General features: G+C 44.2%; 1 protein-coding gene across 1 annotated transcript in view; it reads right to left on the bottom strand.

Annotated features, from left to right (window-relative positions):
• Window positions 1–10,354, bottom strand: part of myo5b (myosin VB) — a 141,349-nt gene extending 130,995 nt beyond the window's left edge. The window contains exon 1 of the mRNA XM_037692531.1: window positions 10,199–10,354. Coding sequence (XP_037548459.1) covers window positions 10,199–10,225 — 27 coding nt within the window. The 5' untranslated portion in view covers window positions 10,226–10,354. The remainder of the gene's footprint in view (window positions 1–10,198) is intronic.
• Window positions 10,355–11,552: the final 1,198 nt, after the last annotated feature.

Raw genomic sequence — 11,552 nt, 5'->3', positions numbered from 1 at the left:
TGTTTCATGTTGCTGCTGATCTGTTTCATGTTGCTGCTGATCTGTTTCATGTTGCTGTGTTCATTCGTGCTCATCTGCTCACAGACTCATGTTTGTGCTGCTGTTCGACGTAATGTTTTTATGCTACTAGTGCTTAGTGTATATTTAGTTGATGTTTTTCTTAGTTCATATTTTAGATCTTATTACTGTTTTTCTTTTACATTTTATTGTTGGATGTAACTGGGACCCTGTGGACATAATCTCATTCCACCATTTGTGTTCACCACATGTGGTGCAAATGACAAATAAAGAACCTTGAATCCCTTGAAAACAGAAACAGCTGAAGCGTGTTCGTAAAACCTACTGGAGGAAACCGAATCTCTTCCAAGTGTTTGATGTTTTCAGAATAAACTTTGATTATTTTTATTTTATTTGAACAGCTGTAATGTTTCAGAACCGGTTCTTAATGACCAACTGGACCTGATGTTTCCAAGCAGAACCTTTAACTGACCCAATGTCCTGCTGGGTTTTCATTCAACTGTTCACCCAGACAGGACCTGATAATCTGTCAGATTAACCCCCCTCCCACCCCATGTGCAGATTGAGGGGGTCCAGGATAATCCTGCATTTAGATCCCCCATCATCCCCTCAGCATGAAGGATTCCTCTGCAGGAGCGTTCTGGTTGGTGGAACCTTGCAGAACGCTGCAGTCAGGGTTTCCCCATGGCTTGTTTCCAGTAAAGCTCCTGCTTTAAGTGGGTCTGCTTCAGGTTAAACAACAACACAAATGTGTGTATAAGTGCTCATCAATGACATACCAAAAATGTGGTCCAGATCAGATGATGTATCACTGATCTATAACAGTTTGAATAATGTAGGGGGCGCACTTGAGTCAAAAGTAAAACAACGATATCAATGTGTGTATAAGTGCTCACTAATGACACATCAAAAATCTGGTCCAGATCTTTTGATGTATTACTGAGATATAACTGTTGGAATAATCTAGGGGGCCACTAGAGTCATATGTTAAACCACCACATCAATGTGTCTAAAGCTGCTCACTTATGACGCACAATAAATCTGGTGCAGATTGGATGAATTATCACTGAGCTATAACTGTAAGAATAATGTAGGCGGTGCTATGGAGGATATTGGCCACTTAGCATGGATACCTGTTCAAGGGTTGGATAATGATCGATCATAGTGGTTTTGGTGCACCTCGGTTGAAATCTGTGCAATTTAGAGCCAAACGTATTGCAACAGCGTCACTTTTTAATTTGTCATGCTACCACACCCACATCCGCCAGCAGAAACGGTTTGCACTTTAAATCAAGTCAGACCATCTTATCTGTATTGTAAGACAGGATCATCCTGATTAGGTCAAGGGTGTCAAAGAGGGAGCATTGCAAGTTCAAAAAGCAACTTTCTTTTCTTAGGGGGCGGGACTTTGATGACATCAAAATATGACCAAAGTGGATCGTCGGGCATCCAACAGGGATGAGTCATGTCAAGTTTCGTGCATTTCGGTCTTTCAATGTGAAAGTTAGTGTTTGGAAATTTATGGCGTGAAGCGAAACTTTGAGGCATGGCCACGCCCCTTTAGCATATCTGAAAACGCAAGCTTTAGATAACTTTTACTCTCCAATGTGTTATGGATACAGATGTTCACAGAGTTTCAGAATTATCGGTCAAAAAATGGCTTGGGTCTGAGGTTTTAAACTATTCTAGGGGGCGCTGTGGAGGCTATTGGCCACTTATCATGGCTTCCTGTTCAAGGGGTGGATAATGATAATGCACCTCGGTTCAAATCTGTGGAATTTAGATCCAATCGTATGGCAACAGCATTACGTCTTACTTCGCCACGCCGCCCACATGCTCTACCCAAAACTGTCAGTGTTGGAAATCAAGTTACACCAGCATGTCTTCGGTCACTGGACACACCATCATGCTGATCAGGTAACAGGGGTCAGATAGGGATCTTTCAACGTAAAACTTTCTACTTCCTGTTGTCAGGGGGCGTGGCTTAAGTGATGTCATGATTTGACCATTCAGTCTTGCAAGGGACCAGATGTGGATCAATCACTAAAGGTTTGATGTCTCAGACAATTTTCGTGTAGGAGCTTTTAGCGTTTCGTTTTACATGGCGAGATGTCAAACTTTGAGGTCTGGCCCCGCCCCATCAGCATGCTCCAAAATGAACCATTTAGATAACTTTGCCTCCTCCATGCCTTTTGACCCAAATGGCCAAGTTTGAAACCGACTGAGCAAAATCCCTAGGAGTTTGTTCCAATGCGGAGGCCGTAAACCGCCAAAAAAGTGTGAAAATTGGTTCAGTATTCCAAAATGGCCGCCTTCCTGTTTATCGTACAACATTGGTGCCAGAGGGTTTTCTGTGCATCTTGGGGAATTGGACAAGCGTACCAAATTTCATGTTTCTACGACAAACTAAGGTTAATGCAGAGGGTATTTTCAAAATTTCCAGGTGGCGCTCTTGATCCGTTTTTGTTGCGATTTTTGCCACGCCCTTAAAATACGTAAATTTTCACCAGTCCTGATGCGTCCACCAAATTTGGTGACTTTTGGGGTATGTTAAGGCCCAAAATGCCAATTCGTTTAGTGAAAAAAAATTGCAGCTCGGGCCTGAACAGAGCGATTACAATAGGCCTTCGCAGCGCTTCGGGCAACGCTGCTTGAGTCTAATTACAAATACAAAACCGGATGAGCAGAGTAAGTAAAGACAGTAGCAGAGTGAAAAGTGTGGACAGTTTGTCCTCCAGCAGTCTAAGCCTATAGCAGCATAACTAAGGGATATCTCAGGAAACCCAAGCCGACCCTAACTATAGGATTTAGCAAAAAGGAAAATCTTAAGCCTAGTTTTAAAACTGGACAATGTGTCAGCCTCACGGACAGAGATTGGAAGTTGGTTCCACAAGAGAGGAGCCTGAGAACTGAAGTATCTGCCTCCCATTCTGTTTTTGTAAACTCTAGGAACCACAAGTAAACCTGCAGTCTGAGAACAAAGTGCTCTGTTAGGAAAATATGGAACAATAAGCTCTGTAATATAAGATAGAGCTAGGTTGTTGAGAGCTTTGTAGGTTAGAAGTAAGATCTTGAATTCTATTCTGGATTTGACAGGGAGCCAATGGGGAGAAACTAAAACTGGAGAAATATGATCTCTCCCAGTAACTCCAGTTAAGACTCTGGCAGCAGCATTTTGGATCAACTGAAGACGTTTTAAAGACGTATTTGGACACCCAGATAATAAACCATTGCAATAGTCCAGTCTAGACGTGACAAATGCATGGACCAGTTTTTCTGCATCATCTTTAGATCAGATGTTTCTAATGTTAGTGATATTACGCAGGTGAAAGAAGGAGGTTCTAGTAACGTTTTTAATGTGGGGGATGAAAGACGTGTCCTGATCAAAAATAACACCAATATTTTTAACATTAGAGCTGGAGGACAGATTAATGACATCTAAGGAGGGAGAAAGACTGAAAAATTCATTCCGAAGGTGCTCAGGTCTAAAATCCAAAACCTCAGTCTTGTCTGTTCAACAGGAGAAAATTAAGGGTCATCCAGGTTTTTATGTCTTTAAGACATGTTTGTAGTCTAAGTAGCTGATTGGATTCATTGGGTTTAATGGACAAATATAATTGTGTGTCATCAGCATAACAATGAGAATGTATCCAATATGATATTGGGATTAAAGATATGTATGTATGTATGTATGTATGTAAATATGTATTTCTTCATACACTAAAGTTAGTCATGGAGTTCCTCTGGGTTCAGTGCATGGACCCATACTCTTTACTTTATAAATGCATCCATGAGGTAAAGCTATTAAACAGCATGTGATAAATTATGATACTCAGTTATATTTGTCCATGAAACCCAATGAACCCAATCAGCTACTTAGACTACAATCATGTCTTAAAGACATAAAAACCTGGATGACCCTTAATTTTCTGCTTTTAAAATCTGACAAGACAGAGGTTGTGGTCTTTGGACCAGAGCATCCTAGGAATAAAATTTTCAGCCTTTCACTTTCTCTGTATGACATTATGGCAGCACGATGACACAACTGGTAGAGCTTCTGCCTCTCAGCGAGCAGGTACTCGGATCAAATCCCAGTCCGGGGGCCTTTCTGGGTGGAGTTCGCATTTTCTCTCCGTGCATGTGTGGGTTTTCTCCAGGTTCTGATAAACAGTACCTGCTCTGAGGCTGTAGAACAACTGACTGAAATATCGGCCACATTATTTACCTCGTGACTTTATGGCAGTGTAAAGGCAGTGGGCGGCTGTGGCTGAGTGGTTAGAGCAGTTGTCCTCCAATGCAAGAGTTGGGGGTTCAAATCCACCAGCAGCCACATGCTGGTTGCTGGTGATTTTAATCATGTAAACCTGAAAGACACTCTGCCAAGATTTTATCAGCATGTCACCTTACCAACACGGGGAAATAACATACTCGATCGTATTTATGCTAACATACGAGACGCATATAGAGCCACACCACACCCCAACCTTGGCCGCATCTCCATCTTTCCGGCCCCTGTCGACTACCCCCCACTGAGACGTTCCAGACACACACAGAAGATCATCGCTGTGTGGCCCAGCAACAGTGACTCTGTACTGCAGGACTGCTTTGCATGCACAAACTAGCAGGTCTTCAAGGAGGCCGGTGTAAATGAGAGAGAACTGGATCTGGAGGAATACACATCTGCTGTCCTCGGATACATCAGGAAGTGTGTTGAAGAAGTCACCACCACCAAGACTGTGATGTGCTACCTGAACCAGAAACCCTGGTTGAACGCAGAGGTCCGTACCATGCTGAAAGCAAGGGATATTGTCTTCAGGTCTGGCAACTCACATAAACTGGGGAGGGCAAGGAAAAAGCTGGCTGCTGGTATTAAAACAGCCAAAGCCACATATGCATAGAAGACCCAGGGACATTTCTCCTCACAGGGCCCAATGAGCATGTGGAAGGGCATTAAGTGCATCCAGGGACTATAAAACCAGAGGTACACAATGACCTAGGGACCCATCACTGCCTGATGCTCTTAAAAGGTTCTATGCCTGCTTTGAAGACCCAAATAGACCACCCAGCACCAGGCTCACCACACCATCTGAAGAGAAGTTCCTCAGTGTGACCTCAGTAGAAGTAAGGAAAACCTACTTCCCATAGGCTCACCACCTGTGGGAGGGGCCAAAGGGGTCGGGTGCAATGTGGGATGGGTGGTGGTCGAGGGCGGGGACCCTGGTAGTCTGATCCTTGGCTACAGAAGCTGGCTACTGGGACGTGGAATGTCACCTCTCTGGTGGGGAAGGAGCCTGAGCTAGTGTGTGAATATGAGAGGTTCCAGCTAGTAATAGTCGGACTCACCTCATCGCATTGCTCTGGCTCTGGAACCAGTTTCCTTGAAAAGGGTTGGACACTCTTCCACTCTGGAGTTGTCCCTGGTGAGAGGTGTCGAGCAGGAGTGGGCATACTTGTTGCCCCCCATCTTGGCCGCCAACACTATTTAGTGTAGATGTGGTGTGCTGCTGACCTCAACTCGGGATGTCATGGGTCGGTGGGCAGAATACTTTCAAGAACTCCTCAATCCCACCGGCACATCTTCCACTGAGGTTGGCTTACATGACTCTGCAATATTGCGTGTCCATCTGGGTTTTTATGAGGCTTTTATATTGTTTATATCAATATCGAATTATATCGTTATCGATTGAAAATAAGAAATATATTGTGATAAAACTTTTGAGCATATCATCCTGCCCTAGGTGCTGGCTGATATCTTTAACTCCTCCCTCACCCTGGCAACTGTTCCCATCTGCCTGAAGACTGCCACTATCATCCCAGTTCCTAAAAGCTCTGCAGTGACAGGACTGAATGACTACCAGCCACTAGCCCTCACACTGATAGTCGCTAAATGCTTTGAAAGACTGGTCATGGCCCACATCAAAGCTACCATCAACATCAGCAAGGACCGCACCAATATACATAGCGCAAGAATTGATAAACAGAGGACACCATCTCCTCTGTGGTCCACACTGCTCTCATCCACCTGGAGCAGAAGGACTCCAACGTCCATTTGTGGACTTCACATCTGCCTTCAAAACCCTGATGGACAAACTACTCACACTAGGACCAAGACCTTCTCTATGCAACTGGGTCATGGACTTCTTAACCAACAGGCTGCAGTCTGTGAGGATCCACAACTTCCTCCTACATCACAACCCTGAACACTGGCTCCTGCCAGGGCTGTGTGTTGACCACCCTCCTGTTCAATCTTCTCACATATAACTGTTCACCTACCCATCCAAGCTGTCACATTGTAAAGTTTGCAGATGATACAGCGGTGGTTGGATGCATCACAAACAATTATGAGTACGGCTAAAGGCAGGAGGTGGAACACCTGGAGAGCAGGTGCAGGAAGAACAACCTTCACATCAATGTGAAAAAGATGAAGGAGATGACTGTGGATTTCAAAAGAAGCAAACACACATATCCCCCCCCCCCCCCACACACACACACACACACACACACACTAGCATAGGAGGATATGTGGTGGAAATGTTCTCCAGCTACAAGTACTTGGGTGTACACCTGAATGACAACCTCAGCTGGAGCAACAACAACACCAGCCTGATGAAGAAAGCTCATCAGAGACTCTACTTCCTCAGGTGGCTATAGGAAGCTGGTCTGTGAAGCTCAGTCCTCACCTCCTTCTACAGGTGTGCAGTGGAGAGCATCCTGTGCTCCAGCACCACCATGTGGCATGGAGGCTGCACAGCTGCAGAAAGAAAAGCTTTGCAGAGAGTGGTGAAGGCTGCACAGAAGATGTTGGAGTCAGTCTCCCCACCATCACAGACATCTACACCTCCAGATGAAGGAAGAGGGTCACCTGCATCATGAAGGACCCCACTCACCCAGCACACACACTTTTTGCCCCACTCCCCTCAGGAAGGAGGTTGAGGAGCATTAAGTGTAGAACCACTAGACTGAGGAACAGCTTCTACTCTGAGACTGTTAAGACTCATGAATCTCTAACCAGGATAATCACTGTAGTGAGAAAAAAAAATCACTGTAATTTTTCACTTTAATTGGTGATATGTGACTTATCTGAGCTGCTGATTATCCATGCTGCTGATCTCTTGCCCTTAATCTGCTTTATTCATACCCATCTGCTCACAACAGACTCATGTTCAGGCTGCTGTTAAATATAACATATTATTTTTCACATTATTATTGTACAGCGTATATCTTTTGAAAAAAATTGGATGCTGTATATCATTGTGCCCTGCATTTTATGACTGACTGCGTCTATCGAACACATCACTGCACTTTGTATGCTACAGCAAAATGTCCCTCTTTGACTGACCGCAGACTTTCTGACTTGTTGGTTTTTGTCTATAAATGCATCCTTGGACATCTTCCTACATATTTATGTTCACTTTTATCTCAAACTTTCAGCCATTATAGTCTGCGCTCTCAGGACATCATTTTGATGCAGGTCCCAAAGGTCAGAACTGAACTGGGTAAAAAGGCGTTTAAATATTTCTCCCCTGCCACTTGGAATATTGTGCAGAAGGATTTAAGGTTAGCATCTCTTGTTACGTTGGGACAATTTAAATCAACTCTAAAGGAACGAGAGCTCAGATCACTTGGCTCCTGTAACTGCTCTCATGTGTAATTATTGTGATTGCTCCTGGATATGTATTTGTCTAATTGGTTTAGTATTTTGGATTGGTTGTATGTTTTATGCTGCTGTCTTGACCAGGTCACTCTTGGAAAAGAGGTTTTTAATCTCAATGAGTTATTTTTCCTTGTTAAATAAAGGATACTACTACTTAGATCTTTGTATACTGTTTATTTTGTTATACTTTATATTTTTGTTATTTTAGGGTGTAACTGGGACCTTGAGTACACAATTTCATTCCACCTCATTTACCACATGTGATGCAAATGACAATAAAGAACCTTCATCAGTGATGACGAGGAGTTTCAGCAACAACATAAACCATTAACAGAACTGATCCCAGACAAGCAGTTCTGCTTCAACAAAGACCCTCTGGATCACCAGAAGCACCACAGACCAGTTGATGGTCTGATTTACACCTGACTGTGGATCCACAACCTGACACCTTAGTCACACTCAGAACTCTTCTCAAACAGAACCTCTTTCTAACTGAACCCGGTCCTGTTTGGGCCTGAGGATGAAAACTGTTGAACTGTAAATGGATCCGAACCCATCTGACCCTGCTCTTAAATTAGGCTAACATACAGGCGCTGGTCATCAAATTAGAATATCATGTAAAAGTTGATTAATTTCAGTCATTCCATTCAGAAAGTGAAACTTGTACATTATATTCATTCATTACACACAGACTGAAATATTTTAAATGTTTATTTCTTCTAATGTTGATGATTATAACTGACAACTAATGAAAATCCCAAATTCAGTATCTCAGAAAATTAGAATATTACTTAAGACCAATTTTAAAAAAGTATTTTTATGAATGTTGGCTAACTGAAAAGTGTGAGCATGTACAGCATCAACACTTAGTTGTTGCTCCTTTTGCCTGGATTACTGCATCAGCGCGGCGTGGCATGGACTGGATCAGTCTGCTCAGGTGTTCTGATCGTGGCCTTCAGCTCTTCTCAATTGTTGGCTCTGGTGTTTCACATCTTCTTCTTCACTATCCCCCATAGATTTTCTATGAGGTTACGGTCAGGAGAGTTTGCTGGCCAATTAAGAACAGGGACACCATGGTCCTTAGACCAGGTACTGGTAGCTTTGGCACTGTGTGCAGGTACCAAGTCTGTTGGAAAATGAAATGTGCATCTCCATAAAGTTGTTCAGCAGCAGGAAGCAGGAAGTCTCTACAACTTCCTGGCAGACGGCTGCGTTGACCTTGGACCTCAGAAAACACAGTGGACCAACACCAGCAGATGACATGGCCCCAAACCATCAGTGACTGTGGAAACTTGACACTGGACCTCAAACAACGTGGATTCTGTGTCTCCTCTTCCTCCAGACTCTGGGACCTTGATTTCCAAAACAAATGCAAAATGTACTTTCATCAGAGAACAGAACTTTGGACCACTCAGCATCAGTCCCAGGCGAGATGCTTCTGACGCTGTCTCTTGTTCGTGTCTTGACACAAGGAATGTGACAGCTGAAACCCATGTCTTGCATACGTCCGAGCGTGGTGGTTCTTGAAGCACTGACTCCAGCTACAGTCCACTCTTTGTGAATCTCCCCCACATTTTGGAATGGCTTTTTCTTCACAATCCTCTCCAGGCTGTGGTTATCCCTGTTGCTTTTTTCTACCACATCTTGTCCTTCCCTTCGCCTCTCATTAATGTGCTTGGACACAGAGCTCTGTGAACAGCCAGCCTCTTTAGCAATGACCTTCTGTGTCTTGCCCTCCTTGTGCAGGTGTCAGTGGTCGTCTTTTAGACAACTCTCAAGTCAGCAGTCTTCTCCATGATTGTGTAGCTACAGAATTGGACTGAGAGAACATTTAAAAGTCTTTACAAGTGTTTTGAGTTAATCAGCTGATCAGAGTGTGGCACCAGATGTCTTCAACATCGAACCTTTTCACAATATTCTAATTTTCTGAGATACTGAATTTGGGGTTTTCATTAGTTGTCAGTTATAATCGGCATAATGTTTTATGTTATGAGTGCTTAGTGTATATTTAGTTGATGTTTTTCTTAGTTCATGTCTTAGATCTTATTACTGTTTTTCTTTTACAGTTTATTTTTGGATGTAACTGGGACCCTGTGAACATAATGTCGTTCCGCCACATGTACCACATGAGGTGCGAATGACAACATTGAATCCTTGAATAATCATCAACATTAAAAGAAATAAACATTTGGCATGAATATAATATAAAAGTTGCACTGTTTTGAATAGAATTACTGAACTAAATCAACCTTTTCACGATATTCTAATTTTATGACCAGCATATATCCTTCAGTGTAACAGTCTTCACCTTAACGTTCTCTCTCAGACTGCGCATGCGCAGAACCCTGCAGTCAACAGGTGTTTCGCCTTTTAAATTCTGACTGAAATACCACGAGGTTCGGTTCGATCCAGAGTCCACTGGAACTCTTCAGGGTCCAGAGTTTACAGCAGATGAGTTCGGGTCTGTTCTGTCGGAACCAGGTGAAAGTTGAGCACGGTTCTGTTCGCCAGGTAAACTGGACTCACCTTGGTGTACAGCTCGTTCACAGACATCGCGCCTCCGGAACCACCGGACCGTTCTAGCTCACTTCTTGTGCCATAGAGGATTCATCAGAGTCCCCTGTGGTCCGGTTCGGTTCTGGACCCGGTCCTGGCAGCAGGTGTTCGTCCGCAGTTTCAGTTCGGTGGAGTTTTGGTCCCGGTATATTCCAGGTTTACGGTCGGTACCGTCTCGCTGTGGGTCCACAATGGAACCCAGCACTGCAGAACCGGAACCGAGCCGCGCGGACGGGATCCCGAATTCCAGAAAATCCAACAGGATCCGCAGGTGGAGGACCGAGAGCGTCCGGTTCTTCCTGACAGCCGGGTTTCACAGGGCTGCCCGCTGATTGGCTGCTGCCAGGATCCACACGCGCGCACGCGCACACACACTCTCTATGGAGCGGGGCTGCTCAAGATGCGGCTTGCGGACCCCCCGGGGGTCCTGGGCTCAGTCTGAGGGTCGCAGCTTGTTGTTGTGGTGTCACTGAACAGAACCACAGTGAGTCCAGTCAGGGACCCAGAGACTCAGGGCCCCGGGTCCAGAACCTTTAGGGTCCAGAACATTTAGGGTCCAGAGCCTTTAGGGTCCAGAACCTTTTGGGTCCAGAGCCTTTAGGGTCCAGAACCTTTAGGGTCCAGAACCTTTAGGGTCCAGAACCTTTTGGGTCCAGAACCTTTTGGGTCCAGAACCTTTAGGGTCCAGAACCTTTTGGGTCCAGAAGTGTTTGAAAACTACACCAGAGTCGGAGCTGAGCCTGAACTCGTCTTCAGGTCTGGAACTCCTCCAGGTCTTTGCAGTAAAATGAATCCTTAAATTCAACAACCAAGAATGTGACAGAACCGGACCGGCCCGGACCAGTGAGAAAAAACAAAGACGATGAGGACAATTTACCATGAGACAAAAGGAACAGCCTGGTTCAGCCTGGACAGTTCTGGTGTGCCCGGGTTTGACCCGGATATTTTCTGAGGCTTTTCTTCATTTAGAAGAAACATTCATCCATAACTGATGTTTCAGAACCATCAGGTAGTGATGAGCAAATGAAGCTTTTATGAAGCACCGAAGCACTTGGGACAAATGTTTCAAAAACTGGTTCATTGTTTGAAGCTTCAGTTACAGCGACCTCTCCTGGCCACGTGCGTCAGATCCACAAACCGGAAGAACTTGAACGAAGAGAAACTGGTAAATAAAACCAGCTGTTTCACTTCAGTGAAAACTTTATACGGACTCACTTGGACTATTTGGTTTTAAAAGTTGTTGATGTTTACACATTCTGTTTTCACATAAAGACTGCGTGTGTGTTATTATATTTCTAATCCAGTTTGGCATGGTACTGGTGTG

Source organism: Nematolebias whitei, chromosome 18, assembly GCF_014905685.2.
Source record: "Nematolebias whitei isolate Nwh7 chromosome 18, NemWhi1, whole genome shotgun sequence".
Classification (NCBI taxonomy): Eukaryota; Metazoa; Chordata; class Actinopteri; order Cyprinodontiformes; family Rivulidae; genus Nematolebias; species Nematolebias whitei.
The sequence above is the reverse complement of the archived record's forward strand: the minus strand, read 5'-3'. Positions and strand labels throughout refer to the sequence as shown.